Source organism: Physeter macrocephalus, chromosome 19 (assembly GCF_002837175.3).
Source record: "Physeter macrocephalus isolate SW-GA chromosome 19, ASM283717v5, whole genome shotgun sequence".
Lineage (NCBI taxonomy): Eukaryota > Metazoa > Chordata > Mammalia > Artiodactyla > Physeteridae > Physeter > Physeter macrocephalus.
In genome coordinates, this window is record NC_041232.1 from 25583070 (window position 1) to 25605465 (window position 22396).

General features: G+C 65.3%; 1 protein-coding gene across 2 annotated transcripts in view; it reads left to right on the forward strand.

Annotated features, from left to right (window-relative positions):
* The window catches only part of FBRSL1 (fibrosin like 1), a 93362-nt gene that overhangs the window by 20878 nt on the left and 50088 nt on the right, over window positions 1-22396 (forward strand). For both annotated transcript variants that reach the window (XM_055080552.1, XM_055080553.1), the window contains exons 3-4: window positions 12399-12503; window positions 14661-14696. In XM_055080552.1, the coding sequence (XP_054936527.1) occupies window positions 12399-12503; window positions 14661-14696 (141 nt within the window). The remainder of the gene's footprint in view (window positions 1-12398; window positions 12504-14660; window positions 14697-22396) is intronic.

Here is a 22396-nt window from a genome sequence, read left to right on the forward strand (position 1 = left end):
CTCTGGGGGAGGCCCCATGCTGCCCCAGGGAGCCCTCGGACGGAGACCAGAGCCTGGGCACAGTGCTCTACTGGGACCTCTCCTCCGGCCCTGCGGCCCACCTCCCCTTCTGCAGACTGGGCCGTGGGGAGGGGACAGGCACCTTCTGGGCAGGAGCCCCTGACTCGGCGCCTGGTCCCTGTTAAACCTGTGATAGGCAAGGGCAGTGGTGGTTGTGATTTGCCGCCAGGCTGAGGAGGGAGGGGTGACCAGGTGGCCCATCCCAAAGCGGCCATAGGCGGGGTGTAGTGTGCGGGTGCTTACCAAGGAGACGCCTGGGGATCCACCCGGGGGCGGCAGGGCGGCCCCAGGGGGTGAGCGTGGGCGACCCCCGGTGAGTCAGTCCCTGGCCCTCGAAGGGGGCCGCACGCCACTCCCGCATCCACCTGGGACACCCAGTCCAGGCTGGCAGCTTCCCGGGGAGGACGGCTTGTGTGCTGCCGTGCGCAGGCCTTCCGCGTGTGCGCGTGTGCACGCGCCTCTTCTGAGCACGGAGGTGCTCCACGCGTGAACGCCTGGTCACGCCCAACAAGGTCTGCTCCTTCACGTGGGAGACACTCTGGGGAGGACAGGCCCCTGGACCGGCCGCTCCCCGCACGAGGACGTCGGCAGCTAAGGGGCCGACACTGAGGATGCGTCCCGACTGAAGCAGATCACCCGCGCCCCGTGAAGCCTCTGTCCCAGCAGACGTGGAACGTGACTCAGTCTCCCAGTGTGTTAGGAGAGGCAAGCGTGTGTCTGGTGTGCACAGACAGACGTCTGGCTGGCCCGCCTCCCCCCAGCCAGGGGCTGCATTGACCGCAAGACGCCCCTAGCAGCTCGTCAGAGTGGGGGTGGTGGTGTCTAAGGAAGATGGTGTCCGTGTCCAGACACCTGCCCTTACCTGGGGGGCTTGGCAAGAAACCTATCCCAGGGGTGGGACTGGGGAGCTTGAGACTGAGGGGTGCACCGCCCAAACCCCTGGAGGGGTCCCAGGGGCCTTGTCAAAAGGCAGGTCCTGACCCTGCAGGTGAAGCTTGGAGCAGCACTCTTTGATAGGACTGTAATAGGACCCACATTACAAGTATGAAGAGAAGAGACAAAATTAACCCTAATATATTTTAAATCCACGTACCGTCAGCTCTGTGTATCCGCGGACGCAGGGGGCTGACTGGGCTACATCATTTTATACGAGGGACCTGAGCAACTGTGATTTCGGTATCTGCAGGGGGCTCCTGGAACCAGTCCCCCACGGACACCGAGGGACGGCTATATTCTAAGTAGTATCGTTTCAATATGTAGTCAGTGTGAAAATTATCAATGGGATAGTCCAATGTATTTTTGTACCAAGTCTTGGAAAGGAAGCGTGTATCTTACTCTGCCCTTATGCAGCCCTTCTCAGTTGAGACTGGCCTCAGACTGGCCCAGCGTGCCTCAGAGCCGGCAGGGCGGGGAGGCGACCTTCCCAAGTTCACTTTCCCCCACACTTGCTCCTCTTGTTGCTTTCCTCATTCTCTCGCTCAGCCAGCCTTGGTTTGACCCCTCACCACCGGGCCGCAAAGCCGAGCGCGTGTCATCCTAGAACCTCCCCTTGAGCACCAGGCCTGTGTATCCAGGGCCGAGACCCTGCGATCAGATGCCACAGCCCCCGCCCTGAGCGAGGACAAGCCAGAACACAGCTCTAAAGCCTCCCCGCACTTCATTGGGGAGCCTTGCGTCTGCCCCGGTGATTGGGCCAGAAGTGGGGAGCCGTCCCCCACTGCTCGCTCCCCTACCCAGGCCAGTCCTTTGCTGCTGCCTCCTAACTGTCCTTCTGAGCAGGGTTTCATTAGAAAACTCAAATGGAAACAAAAATTCACCATATAGAATGTGTGGGGTGCGGCTAAAGCAGTGTTCGGAGTGAGACCTCCAGCTTCAGTGCTCGTGTTAGAAAAGAAGACTCATTCAAGATCAGTGACCTGAAGAAGCTAGAAAGAGAAGAGGAAAGTATCCTAAAGAAGAAAGGGGCGAATACAAATGAGAGCGTAATTGGTGAACCGGAAAGCAAACAATAGAGAAAACCAAAAATTGTTTCTTGGAAAACATCAACAAAATTGAGAACTCCTGGGCTTCCCTGGTGGCGCAGTGGTTGAGAGTCCGCCTGCCGATGCAGGGGACACGGGTTCGTGCCCCGGTCCGGGAGGATCCCACGTGCCGCGGAGCGGCTGGGCCCGTGAGCCATGGCCGCTGAGCCTGCGCGTCCGGAGCCTGTGCTCCGCAACGGGAGAGGCCGCAACAGTGAGAGGCCCGCGTACCGCAAAAAAAAAAAAAATTGAGAACTCCCTAGTTAGATTGATCAAGCAAAAAAGAACACAGATTACCAATGTTAGGAGCGCAAAAGGTAATACCACTGCAGGTGCTACAGACGTGGAAGGGATGGCACAGAAACAATTTTATTCCAGTAACTGAACAACTTAGGTGAAATGAACAAATTTTTTGAAAAATACCGCTTGCCAAAACCGACATAAGATGAAATAGGTGATCTGAATAGGCCTGTACCTGTTAAAGAAATTGACTCTGTCACCGGATGCCGAGCCTAGCCGTCACGGCCAGCCCGCCACCATCTCACCAGCAAAGAGAAGCTGACCTCACAGTCGGCCCAGGGGCTGTGTGTTCATCGACCACGCCTGTGAGGCAGCGTGTTGCCAGTGCCATTTTCAGATGAGGGCACTGAAGCAAAAAACAAGCAACAACAGCAATAACAACACGAGGAAGTACCTCTGTAACTTGCCCAAGACAAGCAGGAAAAGTGGCTGAGCCAGAATTCAAACCAGGTGGCTTGGCTCCCGAGTCTCTGCCTTTGACCCTGACCTTTCCGTGGAAGACAGCAGCAGCTGGCCGGCCCCCGTCTCCCTGCCTGTCTGCGGGCAGTGAGGTTGCGCTCAGGAGCTCATTTGAGCATGCCCTTCCCTTGCTGAAAGCATTCTGGAAGGTCCCCTCCACCCCCGGGAAGTCCTGGCTCCTGGATGTGGCCTGAGCTCCACCTCCTCCCCCCGCAGCCTGCCTCCCAGCTCTCAAGCTCTCACTCACCCTGTGGCTCGGGTCCCGCACCGCCCACCCCTCTGCGCACGCCCTCCCTCCCCTGTGCCCGTGCCCCTCTCCCGCTTTTTTTTTTTTAATTTTTATTTTGACTGTGCTGGGCCTTCGTTGCAGCACGTGGGCTTCTCTAGTTGCGGTGCTCGGGCTTAGTTGCCCCGCGGCACATGGGGTCTTAGTTCCCCGAACAGGAATGCAGCCCGCGTCCCCTGCGCTGGAAGGCGGATTCTTAACCGCTGGACCACCAGGGAAGTCCCCCGTGGCCCTCTCTTCAGCTCACCCTTCTGCAGGGTGGTGATGGCCCGTTTCTCACCTGCCCCGCTCCACCAGGCCTGGGAGCCCCGAGGCTGGCAGAGGCCTGGGCCGAGAGGGCGAGACGGAGGGTCACAGAGTTCTGGGCGCACTCCACGTTGGCCCGTCCGTGCTCCTCGCCATTGCACCTGTCGGCGGGGCCCAGATTTGTTTGCCAGTTTGTTTAGGGGTTTTCTGATCACTTACAAGACAGTTTGCAGAGCGGGCCGGGTAGAGGCTTTCCAGGAGATTCACACTTGGCCTCTGGCAGATGAGCATTGTGGTGAGTGGGGATAAGCTCTGACACCCGCTAGCGTGTGGCCTCGGGCAGGCGACTGCCCCTCGGTGCCTCCGTTTTCTCATCTGTACAGTGGGGTGATGACACCCCTCCCTAAGGGTTTTCGGTGAGTCAGTTTAAAGTCAGAACCATTCTGGGTCCTGGCTAGCTGCTGTAAATGCCTGGCTCCTTTAATGCGGATGGTTTCTCCCACCTCCACCCGTTCTGAGGCCTGGGCTGCAGCTTGTGGGGAGGGGCAGCCGCGGGGGGCTTTCCTGGGTCGCTCTTCATCCTCTCCCCCTCCCCCCCCCCCCCCTCCGCGCCCCCCCCACACTTGGCCTCTGGCAGATGAGCATTGTGGTGAGTGGGGATAAGCTCTGACACCCGCTAGCGTGTGGCCTCGGGCAGGCGACTGCCCCTCGGTGCCTCCGTTTTCTCATCTGTACAGTGGGGTGATGACACCCCTCCCTAAGGGTTTTCGGTGAGTCAGTTTAAAGTCAGAACCATTCTGGGTCCTGGCTAGCTGCTGTAAATGCCTGGCTCCTTTAATGCGGATGGTTTCTCCCACCTCCACCCGTTCTGAGGCCTGGGCTGCAGCTTGTGGGGAGGGGCAGCCGCGGGGGGCTTTCCTGGGTCGCTCTTCACCCTCTCCCCCTCCCCCCCCCCAGCTCTGCGCCAGCCTGGCTGGGACCACACACGCGGAGGTGCAGTTCCAGGGTCAGGGGCCCGGGCTCTGCGGTGGCCCCAGACAAGGACTCCTCCTTTCAGATGGCCTGTTTCCTCATGTGTAAAGTGGGGCTGTCAATCCTGCATGCGCCTCAGGCTGCTGAGATGAAAAACTGAGTTGGCCTGCACGGTCCGTGCTAGATACGCTTGTCTGCTGCTCTCATTGTGGTTACTGCTTTATCGATATTCCCTGTAGAAGGGTTCCTCCCGCCTCCTGGGTGAGGCCTGGCCGGGCGAGGCTCAGCTTTGGCCTCCTTGGCAGGCTCCCCTGGCCCCATCCTGCGGGGGGAATCCGGCGGCCTGGCAGGGCCTAAGGGCAGAGTGCGTGGCCTTTCCGCGGCTTTGGCGCCTGTGCCCGGGGCCTGCAGCCTAGGAAGCAGCAGGCTGGGTGCCGAGGCGGCCTGCGACACGGGCCCCCACCCCACACAGGACCCTCACGCGGACGGAGCATGGGGTACTTGCCGAGGGGCGCCGTTGGGAGGAGGGTGGAGGGGAGTGGACGCCTGGGGCGCAGCCGGCCACCAGCCCACGTCCCCGGCCCGCCGTGCTGTCACAGCCCGTTCGGCGTGTACTTCTTTGCGCTCTGTTGTCAGTCCCCATCTGGGCCCGGGAATGCCTCGGGGAGTTCCAGACAGGCGTGACAGGAGTGGGGAGATTTGGGGGTGACAACAGGCCTGCCTTTAGACCGGGGGACCGGGGCGGCCTCACCCAGGAGGTGACCCGAGCCGAGGCCCGTGACAAGGAGCCAGCTGGCCAGTGCCCTGGGATGGGGGTGGCGCAGGGCCTGGGCAAGTGTGAATGCCACTCGCCCACAGAGGGGCCACTGGGGGGTTTTAAGCTGCGCAGTGACGTGAGCTGAGTTATGTTTTTCAAAATTCACGCTGGAGGAGGTCTGGGCAGCTGCGGGGAGGCGCTCGTGGCTTGACTCAGCAGGCAGATGGGGACGGCAATGGAGCAGGCTGAGTGGCTCAGCCGAAGAGTGGAGGTGAGGGGGAGCCCAGAGGACGCTGCTCTGGTGGCACACACGCCCAGAGCCCACCGGCGCGACGGGGGGCAGGACACGGCACACCACCCCCGTCCCCCAGCAAGAGGGGCCACACTCAGGCGCAGGCAGGGTGTCGCGGACAGCCACGCGCACTTGCTTATGTCGCGCTCCCAGAGCCTGCCGGCATCCCCCGTCTGTCCGTCCGTCCAGCCGTCCCCCGTCCGTCCAGCCGTCCCCCCGGCCGAGTCCCAGGGGAAGGGTGTGGAGCAGCGGAGGGGTGGCCAGCCTCGGAGGGCAGCAGCTCGCTCCCTGACCCTGTGCTGGCCGTGGGACCCCTCTGCGCTGCGCCGGGCCCCATGCCAGGTAATGGGGACTCGGGACGGCCCCTGCCTGTTGGGCACTCGCGGTCCGGCGACCCTGCTTCACTCTCAGAGGGACGCCTGGTGACGCAGGAGCGGAGGGAGCATCGGGAAGGCTTCCTGGGAGAAGCAGGGCCCACGCCCAGAGCCGGGGCTCCGTAGGGCTGACTCCACGGTTCCGCCCGGAGGACCGCCCCCCTCCCCGCCCCTTCCCCGGGCCACCCGGCAGCTGCAGTAGCACGTTTCACCAGCAGGCGCTGCTGTCAGGCGCGGATGCCAGCCTGCGACGCTGCACTTGGGGTGACCGTCCTCACGCGGAGCCGGGGGGTGTGCTGTGCGCATGCGGAGGAGAGGCCGCGCGGGCCGCCTCGTCGGGTGGGGCGGGGGCCCTGGCCTTCCTCGCCCACCCCAGCGACTGACCCGCCCACCAGCCCCCGCGTGGGTGGGTTTGCACAGTCTGTGAGAAGGGCCCCTCCCTGGGCCAGCCTTGCTCTGTGGCCCTGCCCGAAGCCCGGGCTCCCCAGAGTGGGAGGTGGAGCACAGATGTGGCGCTCGGAGGGCGGGGCCGGGGGGCGGGGGGCTGAACAGAGTAAAGTATGTGACGTCCTCACTGCTGTCACGTGCCAGGCGGGGCGGGGTGCAGGTTCAGTGGGGTCAGGCGGCCCCTGAGCGACAGGGAACGGGGTACAGAGCAAGCAGTCAGGCGGCAAGGGGCTTCCTGGGCAGAGCTTTGGGTTTACAGCCCTGGGGCACTGAGGTAGCGGCGGTGATAGAGGGGCTGGGGGAGGGGCACCATGGGGAAGGGGGCCCCATCCCCGGCACAGTCTGGGCCTCGGACCCCGCTGCAGTGCAGGCTTCCGGTGGACCGGACAGGCTGTCGCCCCCCACTTAGCTGTGCCGGGCACTGCTCCGAGGGGTCATGGAAGGCTTCGGAGCCCACAGAACGCACTGGACACTGGGGATCGGCTGGAACGAGCAGGGGCCGCGAGTGGGGCGAGAAGGCAGACGGTTCTCACGGGTGAACGCAGCTCGGCCTCCCAGTCCAGCCCGCGGGGGCCACTCGGGGCCGTGGGCTTGACCTGTGGCTGCCCGCTCGCCCTTGAGGGCCCAGGAAGGTCTCTGAGACCCAGACCCACGGTGTCCAATCCCTGAGGAGGCCCAGGAGCGCTTGGTTTGCACGGGGGTGGTCCCCGAGAGGAAACTGGGGTGCTGGGAGGAGTGGGCAGTGAAGGAGGAGGGGCCTCCGCCGCAGGCCTGGGTTGCCACGTGGCCCCGGCACGGAGAGGCCGGGTGTGTGCACTGCGTGTTTGTGCATGTTTGCTGAGCGGACACGGGATGGGGTGCCTGGGCTGTCGGGAGCCTGTGCTCGGTTTCTGCAGGGGCGTCGTGGCGTTGGCCGTGGGGGCACTGTTCCTGACTCCCTTCTCGCTGGGATGTGTCTGACCCTTGGCCCACCCCCCAGAGCCTGTCCCCCGACTGGTTTGAAGGAGACTCTGGGTGGCCTCAGCCGCAGCCCCCATCTCAGCGTTCCCCGGGGTCTGCGCTAGGCCATCCTACACCCCTTCCCCTCGCAGGCCTGCAGGTGTGGAGGCCGAGCGGGTCTCTCCTTATCCTGGAGGCCAGTGCAGAGCAGCCGTGGGTCAGAGGGCACCTGCCACCCCCGTGCCTCGCCCAGAGCCCCTGAGAATGTGTGTGTGCTCGTGTGCACTCCTGAGAGCTCCACGGGCTGATGCTCGTGTGCGGGCAGAACCGTCTGGTGGGGCGTGAGCTCCTGCAGGGGCCGTCGCGTGTGGCTGTCCGCGTTGTGCACTGCACAGCTCCAGGGCCGCCACCCCGCCGTCGCCGGAGGCGGCGTGTGCGTGCGCGCAGCAGTCGGGCGTGCGGAGGGAGGGCGCCTCTGCTCCGTCTGCACGCAGGGCTCTGGGGGTCGCGGGGGCCCTGTGTGCGCCCCGCTTCGGCCAAGGGTCTCGGCGGGTGGTGTGCGTGCCGGGCACCGGGCAGGTGTCAGAAGCAGGCGGGCGATGGTCAGGATGCGGGCAGGAGGGGCCGGGTCGAGTTCACGCAGGGCCGCGCAGGGGCTCTCAGTCGCCCTCGTACCTGTGCGCTCTGGTAGGCGCCGGTCTGTGAAGGGCCTGGAGTCCCGGCGAGGCTGGTCGCTGCTGGAGAGAGGGGTGCCGGGCGCCCCCAGCCAGCCCCAGGGCACCCCAGGCCCTTTCCCCTCCCCCCCCCGGGGGGAAGCCACCTGGTGTGCGGCTTGAGGGGCAGCCTGAGGACACCGCAGGGTCCCACCTCTTGAGCCCCTTCTCAGCCGCACCCCCTGGGCTGGCCGCCCATCCCTCACACTCTGGGGGTCTGACCACCAAGTGGAACCACATGCTGCCTCTTGGCGGCCAAGTGCGCTTGGCGGCCGGCCCGGGAGACAGACGCTTCCTCCTGGGATGTGCCACAGAACCCAGGGCGGCGGGGGGAGCCCTGCTGGCCAGAAAGCCCAGGACCCCAGGAGCTCCTGGGGAGCCTCAGTCTGAGGGTGGTGTCCCTAACCCTGCTGGTCTGAGGGAAGTGTCCTCTCCCCACCCTTCTGAGGGCCGTGACCTGACCCTGCCAGCTGGAGAGCAATGCCCTGCTTCCACATATCCACCCGTCTAAGGGGGAGTCCCGGCCCCGCCAGCCTGAGGACATGTTCTGGTGGTGTGCCACCTTGCACGAGCCGATTGTTACGTGTTCAGGCACCTTGCACACCTCGCGGAAAGCGCCGGTGCTCCCCCTTCGGGCTCTCCTCTCCCCCAGGGAGCCTCACTGCTCCAGCAGTGCTGTCCCCCTGCCCTTCCCGATAGCCTCGTGACCCACCTCCTCACCTTTCAGAAGTGTCACCTTCCAGTGAGGCCCTCCCTGGGGACCCTTCTTTGCTCTTCTCTGCTGTTGTCCTTCCAAAGCACGTGTGGCCGTCTGCCGACCGTGTGCTGGCCTCTTTGTGGGCTTCAGGAGGGCGGGGGCTTGTGTCTGTCTGTGTTCCTTGCCCAGAATGGAGCCAGCTCATAGGCGCTCAGTAAGCCTTGGGCGGGTGGATGGGTGGGTGGGTGGACGACGGGTGGGTGAATGGATAGATGGATAGATAGGTGGATGGGTGGTGGATGGATGGATGGACGGATGGCCGACTGGGTGGATGGACGAGTGGGTGGATGGCTAGATGGGTGGACAGGTGGAAGGGAGGAAGGGTGGATAGAGGACGGATGCATGGGCAGAGGGTAGACCACAGGCCCAGGGGTGGGCACAGGCACAGGGGCTCCCAGCTGCCCTCCCGGGACAATCAGTGCCCGCCCAGGGAATCTGATCTTCTCTCTCCAGCTCCAGCTCGAAATGGAGGCATGGCTTCCCTGGCCTTCTGGCATAGCTGGCTAGCAGCATTTCTGAGCCGCTAGGAAGCAGACAGGGCTACAGGACAGCCAGACCCCAGCTTGGGCTGTTTGGGGTCCTGGCCTAGGAAGAGAAGGAGACCAGCCATCTCAGTCCAGGGTTGGGGGGGTTCCCATGGCACAGGACTCAGTTTTAGAGGATTTTCTGGGAAATGGGGCTTTCAGAGCTAAAACCGACTGCCTGAGGAAGGATGACAGACCCCAGCCTGCCCCCCTCTGCAGGGCACCGCCGAGGAGTCGGGATAAGGCTTCCACTCTGAGGCCCAGCTTGGAGAGGAGACAACCTGTGTGGATATGTGAAGTGGAATGCGGCACCCTCCCTCCTCACATTTCAGCTGTGTGGAGGCTGTTCCTCAGCCTCTGCTTCCCCTCCCGCTTCGATGGGTGTCCTTGTGCAGTGAGCGACCTGCGCAACTACACGCAGCGGCCCTGCGCCAGGCCTTTCCTGTCCTTGCACCAGGCCTTTCCTGTCCTTGCAGTGTCTCTGGGTCCAGCCCTCTTCTTCTTGGGCAGGGGCCCTGCTCCGAGCCCAACCCCAAGTACTGTCCGCCGGCAGTGAGTGTGGGCTCATGGGGGCGATTACTAATGATCAGAGCTGTGAGTCCCAGCTGGAGCCGCAGCAGAATCCCCCGGAGGGCCTGATGGCACAGCAAGTCTGGGGTGGGGCCTGAAAGTGCGTACTTGCAGTGCTAACAAGCTCCCGGGTCCTCTGCTGCTGCTGGTCCGGGGAAAAGCACTGCACTAGGGCCTTTGTTTTCTTGCAGAGGCTCCCAGCCAGCAAGGCAGTGAGGAAGGTCCCCCAGGCTCCCATATTCCCTCCTTTTGGTGAGACCTGTCACGGGGTCCAGAGGCAAGAAAGGCCCATCCCTGCGGGGCAGTTAGAGCCCACTGGGGGCAACAGGGACACCTGGTGGCTCCTCGGTGCTGGGGGAGCGTTCCGGCTCACAAACAGAACCTCTTACTCCCATAGTGCCTGCGAAGGGCTCTGTCGGCACTCCCATTTCACAGGCGAGGGAACAGGCTCCAGCACAGTCAGAAGAGGCGGCGCTGGCCCCGGGGCTGTGCATTCACCGCTTGGCTGAGCACGATGGAGCTAGTGAGGCTGGGGTGCCAGGGGCTCACGAGGGGGTGCTCCTGCCTGGGCTAGGACTGGAACCCCACCCTGGGCCGGCCATGGGGAGCGACGGTGGTATTGAGGCCTGGGCTGCCCCCGGGTGTGGCTCTTCCAGCTTCCCAAAAGGGCTTGCCCTCCCCTGGGTCCTTGCACCCGGGGCCCGGGCTGTGGATGGACACTGGTTCTATGTTTTGTCATTACACTCTGCTGGCCACACAATGTAGGGGCCTGTGGCTTTGGGGAGTGGTACCCCATCTCAGGGCTTAGATTGGCCCTGGGGAGCAGGGGCTCTGAGGGGCTGCCTCGAGAGAGGCTTCTGGCCGAGCCCACCCTGGGGTCTGCAGGAAGAAGGGCTCAGGCCATAAGGGGGTTTCCTGGGGACTCGAGAATATTCCAGAGCATAGCTGGCGCACCTTGCTGACCCGTCCTGACCTTCTGCCCCGGCTGGGGTCTCTGGGGCTGAAGGATGCTTATGACAAATTGGCTGGGTGTGGAGGACTGGGCCTGCCTGACCCTGGTCGTGGCGCAGGTTCTGAGCACTCCTGAGCTCCGCGAGCTTGTGCGCTGGGCTGGGAGGCCGGGGGGTGGAGAGGAGGGCAGGACGTTCGCACGCCCTGCACGCCCCCCAAGCTGCCCCACGGTGGCAGCCCCTGGAGCAGGGGTCACCGGGTGCTAGGCAGCGCGCAGGCCGAAAACCACGGCCTCGGTCTGCTGCTAGGAGACGCCGGACACGCAGACCAAGGTCGGGGCTGTCAGTGCACGTCCAGACGAAGCTGTGGGAGTGTTCCAACACAGGGAGGCTGGAGAGACCGGGAGGTGGTGGGATGGCCGAGCGCAGCGGGTCCTGCCGGGAGGGCACCAGGAGCTGGCAAGACGTGGGTGGAGGCTGGCCTGGTTCAGGGGTGGTGACTTCCTGGGCCTGGGAGGGTGGAGGTCTGGGGCTGTGACGTGCATCCCTGCCCCGCAGTTTTGTGAGGTTTGGAACTATTTCCGAGTAAAGAGAAAGATGCAAGCAGGATTCTGGGTCCACTTTCCACACTGTCACTTAACCTCTCTAGGCCTTGGTTTGCTCCTCTGTAAAGTGGGCACAAAGCATCTAACAGGGCTTTTGTGTGAGGAGCAAAGCGCGGAGGGCCCGCCAGGTCTACAGAAATTCCGGCAGATGTATGACATAGCAGCGCCTGCCCTAGTGAGTACTACTTGCTTTGTTCTGCAGATGACAGAACTGAGGCACAGAGAGGTTGAGTAACGGCCCTGGGACACAGAGCGGGGAGTGGCTCTGCAGACCTTGCAGCCCTGACCGCCCGCCTTGGGTTGTGGTGAGGACTGAAGGGGCCGGGAGTGATGTGCATGCCGGGAGTGGGGGCGAGGTGCCGCCGGCCTGTCTTGACGCCCCGTGACCGGCCCTGGTGGAGTGGAAAAGGGCAGGGCGGCCCATGGGCCCGCTCGCCATCCAGGACTCTTTGCCCCCGGGCCAGCGGGAGGAAAGGACAGGCAGAGCTGGCAGCAGGAGGAGCAAAGCGCGGAGGGCCCGCCAGGTCTACAGAAATTCCGGCAGATGTATGACATAGCAGCGCCTGCCCTAGTGAGTACTACTTGCTTTGTTCTGCAGATGACAGAACTGAGGCACAGAGAGGTTGAGTAACGGCCCTGGGACACAGAGCGGGGAGTGGCTCTGCAGACCTTGCAGCCCTGACCGCCCGCCTTGGGTTGTGGTGAGGACTGAAGGGGCCGGGAGTGATGTGCATGCCGGGAGTGGGGGCGAGGTGCCGCCGGCCTGTCTTGACGCCCCGTGACCGGCCCTGGTGGAGTGGAAAAGGGCAGGGCGGCCCATGGGCCCGCTCGCCATCCAGGACTCTTTGCAGTCGTCCCCCGGGCCAGCGGGAGGAAAGGACAGGCAGAGCTGGCAGCAGTTTACGCTGCTGAGTGCTCGCCCTTTGCTCTCGGAGGCGTTTCTTTCCCATTCTGGGTAGGAATGGGCGGTAGTGGGTTGTAAATGTTGGGCTCTGCCCCTGCCGCCCCCTCCCCAGGTTTCGGCCCAGAGGGACCGAGTCGCGGAGGGGGGAGGAGCCCGAGCCTGGCTGCGCCCCGGCCCCACCCTGCAGGGTGTTTGCTGAGCCCGTCTCTCCCCGTTCCCCAGATGAAGGTCACAGTGTCCAGAGGGGGCGACCACAACAGTGACGGCGACAGCGTCCGAGAAGCCACCAGCTCCCGGAGGAGCAGTTCTCGGGACCAGCTCAGCGACGTGAGTAGCCCAGCCGCTCACCGGAGCATTTCTGGGTCCCTGGGGTGACTGCCAGACGAGCCCCCAACCTTCAGACAGTGCAGGCCGTTTGCTTAGGGGCCCAGAGTCTCAGTTGAGGGTTTTGTGCTCACATTAGCATCTGCCTTCATTACAACATGAGTTGTCACTAATTAGGGCTCCCCGTTAGGAGAGATTTCAATGAGGGGCAACCGGGAGGCGCTGGCAGGGCCCGCGGAGGCGACCGTGCTGGGGTGCGGGCCCTGTGTCCCGCTGGGGGCCGGCTCGGGGTTGGTGCCAGGCTGGCAGCCGGCAGGGATGGGGATGGAAGTGACTCCCACAGACGTGTCTATTAAGAAGGTCGGGGGGGTGTCTCTGGCCCGGTGAGCGGGTCTGGAACTGCAGGGAACAAGCTGGAAGCGCTCCCCTGCCCAGGCGGACCGGCCTGTCAGCTCAGGCTGGCATGGCATGGGTGTCCAGCAGTCCAGCTCTCTGCCTGGATGCCGAGGCAGCCACGGGGCCCACACGGAGGGGAGGGGGCCCCGCCGAGGCACAAGCTGGCCTGGGGCTGGAGACACCCTTCGACATCCTGCCTAAAAGACAGGTCCCTGAGCTCAGGTCCCGGGGTGGGTGTTCCGGGGGCCCAGTGTGGGGATGAGCCAGGCAGGCAGCACACAGGAGCTCCCGCTGGGATTTGGCCCGCTGTGGGGGCGCTGGGTAGCCCTCCAGGGCCCCGGTCTCCCTGGACCACGGAGAAGGGGATGGGCAGTGATGTAAGGGCTAGGAGTGGGGACGGAGGGGCCCCAGGCGGAGGGAGGACTCAGGCAAAGGGTCCCCAGGAGGAGGCATTGCTCCTGGAAGAGGCCTTTGTCTTCTTGACCCCCAGCTGCAGAAGTGGCCGCAGAGCAGAGATGGGTTTTCTGCAGGGCTAAATGGAACGAGTCGTCTCTCATTATCATTTAAATGGGGGCTGGGGGAGGGCGGGCACGGCAGGCCGGGAGGAGGGCCTAATTGCCCGGCTCCGATCTTGTTGCCACAAGATGGGAAAATAGGCTGGTAATTGTCTGGGGCCGCGGGGGCTGCCCTAGTTCGAACTCCTCTAATTGCCAGCCGGGGTAAATGAACTGAGACCGATTCTGAGCACAGCGCCAGCGGCGTGAGGGCGCAAGCTTGGGGGCAATTATGGCACCCTACCCACCCCCATCAGCAGGGCCTGGGACTGGGCCACCCCCGGTGGTGAGGGGCCCGCACTGCGGTGAGCCCGGCCTGGCAGACCCCCAGGGGCTGGCCCGCGCCGGCCAGGGTGGCCTGGCCTCAGCGGGCAGAGCAGAGCGGTCCAAGCTGCAGTGGTTACCCCTCCCAGAAGAATCTGGGCATCTGGACCTCAGTGCGGTCTGGACCCTGCTCTGTGGGTCCCACACACCTCAGACAAGCCCACCCTCGCTGACTGCGCCAATGTCCCCCGCACACACACCTGCCCGGTCACCATGTCCTGTCCGCCTGCACCTCAGGGCTCAGCCCTGGTGACCACCGCCAGCCCTGGGGAGCTGGTGAAATGCGCTTGACTGGTCTCTCCCATCGGATCCGAAATGCCCTTTTGAACCAGAGGGAGCTCCACCAGGCATTGTTGGGGTCACCCTCACAGGACCTCTGGGGTGGCTGCCAGCCTCCAGGCCACAGCTGACCCCCACATCTTGACATCTGAGGCCCCAGTTGCCCAGCTCCTCCTCCAGGAAGGCTTCCCGAGGTTTCCCACTGGACCCTGTGACCTGGGAGGCTGGTGGCTGGTGAGGGAAAGGTCGACCTGAGCACAGAGAGGGGGTCGACCCCTGGCCCAGAACCCCGTGTGGAAAGGTGGGGTCGGTCCTCTGGGAGGGGCTGAGATCTGGCCAAGGGCTGAGCGCTTCCCCGAGGAACGTGGGGAGGCCCCACCGGGCTGGACCACATCTCCAGGTCTGGGGGTGGAAGGCTCCTGGTGCCGGTCTTCAAGCCAGGCCGCAGGCTGATCTGGGCTCCGTGGTGCTCGGCGTGGCCCCAGGCCAGAGTTCCAGCACAGAGCCCCAGGGGGCCGCCGGGCTCTGCCGGCTCGGGTCCTCGGAGGGGAGGGTGGCCGTCAGGGGCTGCCACCGGTTCCTGACTGTCCTTCTTCCTTCCCCGCAGAGCTCGGCGCAGGCGGTCTCAGGCAGAGGTTACTCCGTAAGTCTCCCGCCCTGCTTCTGCTGTCTGCTCCCCGCACCCCGGCCCTCAGGAGCCCCGACTGTGCCAGGCGCTGCCCCCAGGCTGGAGGGGGGGTTGGTGCAGGTTGGGGATGGGGCCAGAGTGGGCAGAGGTTTCGAGGGAGTGTCCCTCCTGGGGTCCTGCCCTGCAGCCCTGGCCTGCGAGGAGCGTGGGTGGGCCAGACGCTCTGCCTCTGGGTCCTGTGGGGCAGCGCTTGGTGCCGGGGGTCCCACCCGTGGAGCAGCTGCCCCCCAGCGCCCTGACACCATCTCCCGGACCATACTCGGCCAGGCCGGAGAGTCTGGACCGGGGTGTAAGCCCCCAGCCCCTCAGCTGTCGTCTGGGGCCCAGGGGCAGGAGGGGGACGGGCTGCTGCCGCCTGATACTCCAGCCAAGGGGGGGCCCCGTCCCTGTCCCCCAGCCCCCTCCTCACGACTTTATTTCATTTCCTCTTAAGTATCAGGAGGACTGTTAATGACACCATAAAACCCAGAGCTCCATAAAAGCCATTTCTGCAGATTTACAGCCGTTTCGGCTCATTGGAGGGCAGGGTCCTGGGCTCCGCCCGCCTCATCCCCGCAGCCCCTGATTTACTGCGACTTCCAGAGTTCCAGGGTTTGACAGGCAGCCTCTGTAAATCACAGGGGTTCTTACAGGGTGTGGAATTAACCCATTAATTCCCCGGGTGGCAGGGCCAGCCATGGATCCCCGGCCGTCTTCCCCCCCAGCTCCCCGACCCCCAGGGTCCGCTGGCCCAGGCAGCTCTGCCTTCTGCCTCTAACCCCGGGCCAGGCCATAGCGTCTTCGAGCCTTTGACCCCGGGGGGCTGGACGCTTGTGGGCGGTGGTCCCGGGGGCCGCCGAGGGGTGTCTTCCTGGGGAGGCCTCTGCCCCCCTTGGGCAGCCTTGGTGCTCTCACCTGTGGTCACGGTCACGGTTGGTGGCCCGTGCTGCCCCTTCCTCCCGTGGGCCTGCGCGGTCCTGACACACCAGCGTCCCCTGGAGCTGCCTGTGTTGGCAGTGACATTCAGGCCGGGAGCCGGGCCAGGACCAGGGCTGTGGGAGGTGGTGGGTAGTGTGGTGCAGGTCTGCACGGGGGCGAGCTGGCACGGTAGTGGGGACGGCGGGGGCCAGCGCGCCCACCGGCCAGAACGCCCCCCCAGCGGGTCCAGGAGCCCCGAGAGGCTGGCCCAGGGGCGCCCTGTGTGGAGCCTCCCGCTGGGTCTGAGATGCCCAGGGCAGCTGGGGTCTCCCTGCCCCAAGTCTCCTTGCCAGAGCTGCTGGGCGGCCCTTCCGCTTCCAGATCACCATGTGTCATTCGTGGTTTCTCCCCAGAACGCTGCTTTGAATGTTTCCTGGAGAAGAACCTGTAATTAACATGCCAGCTGCTTGCAGCTTAGCGCCCTACCGCCGCTGCACGGGAGTGACAGATGGTGGCGGGCGGGGGCCCAGCCTGCTGCTCCGCCGTGGGGCTCCTGAACCATGTCTGCAGACGCCTCTGTGTGTGCACCAGGCCCTGGCGTGCGCAGATGTGTCCGCAGGTCCCTGGCGTGTGCCGGCCAGCACCGCAGGGCATGCGTGGTCAACCCGGCCCTGGTGGCCCTCTTGCCCAGTTGGCGTGGTAGCAGGTGGGGCTGCCCCTGGGGCTGGAGGAATGGAAACGGGCCCAGAGGACCCTTGCCCAGCAGGCAGCGGCTCGGGGCTGGGGGCAGGCGGGCGGCCCTGCCAGGAGCCAGGGGGCTGGGGTTTGGAGGCCAGCTGGGCCGAGCTCAGGGCGGCTGCAGTCCTGCCTCTAGATCCAGATTTCACTGTGGAGGCCCCAGACACACCTGGGGTGCCACTCAGGTTGGGGGCCGTGTCTGTGCCTGGCTCTCAGTGAACGGGAGTGTGTGTTGTGTACCCCTGTGTGTTGACATCGGTCGGTCACATGCACGTGCCTTGAGGCGGTGTCTCTGTGTGGCCGTGCGGCTGCACGCCTACGCGTAGAAGCATTACGTGTTTCTCTCTGGCCACCTGTGTGTGTGTCTGGGTCTTGTCCTCTCGAATGTCTGTCCGGAGGTGCCCGGACGCATCTGTGTATGTAGCAGGTGGGTGTGTGCCACACGTGTGTATATCTGCATGTAAGTGTCCATCTGGGAGCCTGCGTCTGGACGTGGCACGGGTGCATCTGCACATGTACAACTGTGATTCCGCATACACGTGTGTGTGTGTCTGGCCACGTGGCATTGCGTGTGGGTATGTACCTTGGCCGGTGTGTCCCTTGCCGTCTGTGCGTGTCTGCAGTTGGGGCCTCAGGCCCAGCAGGGGTCACGCTTGTCTTTGCCTCTCCCGGACAGCGTCCCCCTCCCCCCCCACTAGGTGACAGGGCGGGGGGGGGGCATTTGTCATCTGACCTGGTTCATAGACCATACTTAAAAAAGTTTAATTTGCCGAGATTTATCCACAGCAAATCCCCAGTTCTCGTTCATCCTCAGCAGCGTCTGTCCCGAAAGCTCCGTGCAGCCTCCCCTGCCCGCCGTCAGAGGTTCGTTAGTGCCGTGAAATTACTTAGAAAGTAATTTTCCTAATTTGGCTGCTTGCAACCAAGGACACGAGGATTCGTCTCCCGCCGAAGCAGGGGACTTGGGGCTTTCCTCTATTAAAGAGAAATGAGTATCTAGACTCCTGCCGAGGCGGGAGGCCGGCCCTGCCCCCACCCCGAGCGTGCTGCCCGGGGACGGGAGCGGAGGACGCCGAGCAGCAGTGACGCCGCAGTGACCCGGGCAGGTGTCCCACGGCCACCCTCCGAGGTGGACGTTGTTATCCTGGCAGTGACTGCCCACCCTGTAGATGAGGACACTGAGGCACGGGGGCAGGGAACCCGCTGCAGCGCCCACTGTCAGGAAGGGTCTCTGCTAAGGGACCCCGGGCACTGGCCACACCCCGGCGTCCCTGCCGTCCCCTCCCACCCAGCCCCGCACCCCCCACCCCCGGCCCCTGGTCGTCACCAATGGGAGAAAGCCTGCCCGCCACCTCGCCCGCCTGAGCCCAAGGCACAGCCCCCAGCTGGCTGCCTTCGGCACCTCTCCCGCCCTCCCCTGGGCTTGGGTGCATTTGTTTCTTCTCTCCTCCCCTCAGCACACCTGGGCTGAGCATCACGGAGGCTGGAAAGGGATCCAACAGCCAACGCCCCCGCCCCGGGGATGAGTAGCGTCCCCCGTGGAGGTGGTGAGTGCCGCGTGGCGGGAAGGCCTCCCCACCTCGCCCTGACACCCACCGGAGCGGCCCCGACACACACGCACGCACAGGGAGTGGCCCTTGCGAAGGCCCTGGGCCGGGGGGCCCACGTGTGTCGTGTGTCGTGTGTTGGCAACAGCGCGGGGGCGGCCAGTGAGCCCCTAACCCTGGCTCCCAGTAGAGCGGCGGAGGGCTGGGAGGAAGGGGCACCTGCCTGCACCCCGGCCTCCAGGATGCCCAGGCTCGCCTGGGTCGGGCGGGGCCCCACCTGCCAAACCTGCCGGGGTGGCCCCCATGCAGACGTACACACAAGGCGTCGTTAGCTGACGGGCGTGACTGCCTCCAGGGGGTGTCTGGAAATGAACTCTGAGCTGTTGGCCGGGCTGCAGAGAGCCTGCCAATCGCACGTCACCTGCCCTGCGGCACCAGCCCCGGCTCTCGGGCCTCCACACCTCGCGTTCCTGGTGCAAGTGGGTGAATAAGACGTGTCAGGGCCCAGCTGGCGCCCTGCCCCGGGGCCACGGAGGGGGCTGCTGCGGCCTGTGGCGCGCCCCTGCCTGGTCCCTTCCCCTCGGAGCCTGGGCAGTAGGGCAGAGTTAAAACTAGCAGCCGGCGTGGCCCAGACAGAGCCGACACGAGGGCTGGCAGGGCCCGGGCTGGCGCTGTGCCCAGCCAGCTGTTGCCGAGGACGTCTGTCTGGAGGGGCGGGGAGGGGGGCGCCGGGGCTCATTGTCGAGGACACACCTCGACATCTGGGGGTCACGGGAGGCTCCTTTCCTCCCCCGCCCGGGGCCTGGTGCCAGCTCGTCGTTGGTGGCCTCAATTCCCCTGACGTGCGCCTCCCCGGCGGGCTGGTCGGGCCTCCTCCGGCGTGGCGGCTGGCTACCGGGGTCCCGAGAGCTGGGAGGAAGCAGTAGCGGCGGTGCGGCCTCGGCTCCGGGCGGCGCGGCGTGGCTCCCTGAGACCCTGTTGTCGTAAGCACCGCTTAGGCTCGTGCGGAGGGGCTGTGGACGCCTTCCCTCTCCGGCAGGAGCGAGCGGCACAGCCCTGCCTTCTGGGAGCCCCGTCTGGGGCTCGGGAGGGCAGAGCAGGGGGCCCCCGGGGGCGGGGGACCTGGTGGGCCCCCTGCAGGTCACTTGCCAGCTTTGCCCATAAGCCAGGGGCGATCGTGGCTGAAGATGAGGTGCAGCGCGTGGTGGGGGACTCGGCTCTCGGGAGCCTTCGGGGCCGGGAGGGCTGGTGGGCGCGTGCGGCGGGGTCCCGCGGCCTGCCTGCGCCCGTGCCCACCGCGGGAGCGGCGCAGCGCCTCGGCCCCTGCAGCGCTCCCTGCACGCTCTGGCGGCCCGGGCCTCCTCTAACCCGCCCCGCTGCCCCACTCGCAGCCCTGCGGCAGGCTCCGTCTCTACGAGGCGGGTTTACGACCTCCGTCACCCTGCTCCTCGGGCCACTTCCGAGCAGCCGTAATTCGTACAAAAGCGACAAAAGCCCAAAAGCCCGTCAGGCTCTCCCTGGAGCCGGGAACTGCATCCTCCTCCCACCTCTGAGCACAGGACAGTCCTCGGCCGGCCGCTGGGGAGGGGTCGCCAGGGACGGCGGGGGTGCGGTGGGCAGCGTCCTCACCTGTGATGCGACCCCAGCCGTGCCCAGCCAGCCTTCTGGCAGGAGGCACCGCCTGCCCACACATCCATCCGTCTGATCGTCCATTCTTCCATCGTCTGTCCTTCACTTAGCCCACCTCTCAGGGTCCTGGGGTGCAGCTGTGCCCCACGTTTGAGCGGGTGGAGGACACGGAAGTCCTTCCCTGTAGGTTGACAGAGAGCCTGTGTCCCGCTGCCTCTGTCATCCAGCACCTCTCCTGGCCTGGCTCGGGGCACGGGCGTCGGCTCCGCTTCCTCGGCCAGCGCGAGGGATTCTGAACGTGGCACGTGGGTACGTGCGCGGTGGTTATTCCCAGGGAAGCAGACCGTGGTGTGTTCGCCTTGGGGGCCTTCGCCTTGGGGAGGAGGGCCAGGAGGGGAGAGCGCCCAGGAGAGCCGGGCCGTTCGCCGCTGACCTGGGTCGGTGGATGTGGCACCAGGAAGGGCATGGCCCTCAGGGCCTCTGCTCGGCTTCCTGTGAGTGGGCACTGGGTGGGGGGCCTCTCTAGGCAGGGGGGCAGCAGGTTCTTCCTAAAAGCGGTCTAGGCCCCAGATAGAGCAGGGACAGAGTAAGTGATAAATAAGAGAAGCAGGTGACCTGCACAGTGCCGTAGGCGCAGGTGGTGCAGGCAGAGGGGTGTTGGCATGGGGGGTGGGTGCTAGCTTTAGAGGGGTGCTGGTGTAGACGGAGGAGCGGTCAAGGACTCGGGGTCTTACCGGCACGAGCGGCCCCGAGGGGAGCCGTGCGCGTCTGACAGGTCTGCCTGCCGGGGCTTCCCACGGGCACACCCTGGGCCCCTCTGTCTGTGGCCATCCTCTGCAGGCAGCCGGGTCCTTGGCCCCTGACCCTGCTGTCCCGCATAGAGGTCAGCCTGCCCGGGCGGGGTGTGCAGCAGGCAGGCCAGGGCAGCACGCCCTCCCCCTGAGGGCTCCAGCATCCGGGCCCCTCCGGGGTCCTGGGGACCCGCCCTCCCGGCCAGGAAACTTCCTGCGGCCACCCTCTGTCCGGCCAGACGCTGGGGTGGGAGAAGGAGGCGCCCTGTGCTCCCCGGGGGTCCCTGGCCCAACCTCTTGGCCCTGAGCCCGCATCACTCCCTCCACCCCACTGCTGTATGCTGCTTGCCCTCTCATGAAACGGCGCCCCAGCGTGCGCCGGGGGAGGCCGTCTCAGAGCCCCCACGGCTCACAGTCAGGTTGGGGTGGCACAGATCTGGACAGCCACCTGCCTCTGGGAGCCCTGGGCCCCCAGGCCCCTTGGCCTTCGGGTGCTTGACCCAGCAGGCCGGCTTGGCCCTCCGGGTCGGTGACTCTTCTGGCCCCTAGCTCTGCTCTGTCAGGAACACGCTGGAGCCGCCTCCGGGAAGGTCATGTGTGGCCCCCAGGTGTCAAGCAGGGGAGGGGCAGGGGTGGCAGAGCCAGAGGCCACTAGCCCCAGCCCGCCTGGAGGCTGCACTGCCGGTCCGACGTCCTGCGAAGCCTTGGGGGGTGAGCGGCCCGCTGGGCAGGGCCCAGCAGGGTCTCAGGTCGGGAGAGGAGTGAAGCCGCCGGGCTGGGTGCCACCCGGTGCCCCAGTCTTCTCATCTGTAAGACAGTGGAGCCCCGGGACCCGCCCTACTGGGCTGCGGGGCGAATCCGCGAGCCTGCCGGGCCCCTGCTGTTACCCTCTGCGCTGTGCGGCGGGCCGCTGTCGCACTCCACGTGTCTGCCTGGGGCATCACTGAGGCCTGTGGCCGCTGCGCCGCCCGCCCTCGGGGCCGTGCTCCACTGGGGGCACAGCAGAGCGAGTCTTGGGGTCCCTGCCCCGGTGGGGAGACGGTGGGAGAAAGCAGACACGCCAGCGGCGGGTGCTTCCAGAGCGTGCTGGCTGCGGCGGAGGGCATCTGGGGGCAGCCGTGCCAGCGGTCAGGGGCAGCGTCCCAGGAAGAGCCAGCAGGGAAGTCGGGCCAAGGGCAAATGCTGGCTGGGGTGCAGGTGCGCCAGGGGCCCGAAAGGAGGAAGGGAGGGGCCCGCCAGCCCATGGCTTCAGCAAGGCTCGTCCCAGCTGCCCCAACACATCAGGCGTTGGCGCTCCTCTGGGTGGGTGGCTCCGCAGGAGCTCTGGGGCTTGGTCAGCAAGGCGGACTGGAAGCTGGGAGGCCCTCTGCTCGCTGGGGGCCTGAAGCTTCAGGCTGGGTTGCCCGGCCTCGGGGCTGACGTGGGCGCGTCACCCGTGTGTGTCTTGTGCTGTCATCTGAGCAAGGGTCAGATCTAGTGGCAAGAGAGCGTTCATTCGTGAGAAAACCTCAAGTCTCCATGGCATTTTGCAGCCATCTTTAAAAGACTCCCCCCCACCCCCCATTATTTTATTTCAAACCGGCAGCAGACCCATGAAGAGGCATCAGCCCGCTGCGGAGGTAGGAGCTGAGACGCACGCAGCAGCCCGCCCAGCGTTATGGAGCCGCTGGCGGGAGAACACCTGCAGCCGGCACTTGCGGGGGCAGGCCTTCAGTGGGCCTTGGATCTGGGCCCCCCTTGGGCACTTTGCAGGCACTGCCAGGAGAAGCTACCCCGGACACGCTACCGCGCCCCTGCCCTGCAGGCGCCTCCGTCCCGATGCCGAGCCCCTGGCCTCTGTACGGGGTGCCTCCCCTCCCCTGCTCTCCGTATGGAAGGCCCTGGGACGTTCTAGAAACCACTGGCCCCCAGAGCTGCATGTGTTCTAGCTGTCTTGTCGTATCCCACTGCTTTGTGCACTCAGCTCTGGGCGTTCTGCCCCCGTAGCTGGGCGGCAGGCCGCAAGGTGGCCTCACTCACACCCCTGGCTCCTGGGTGGGCACGGACCCACCCT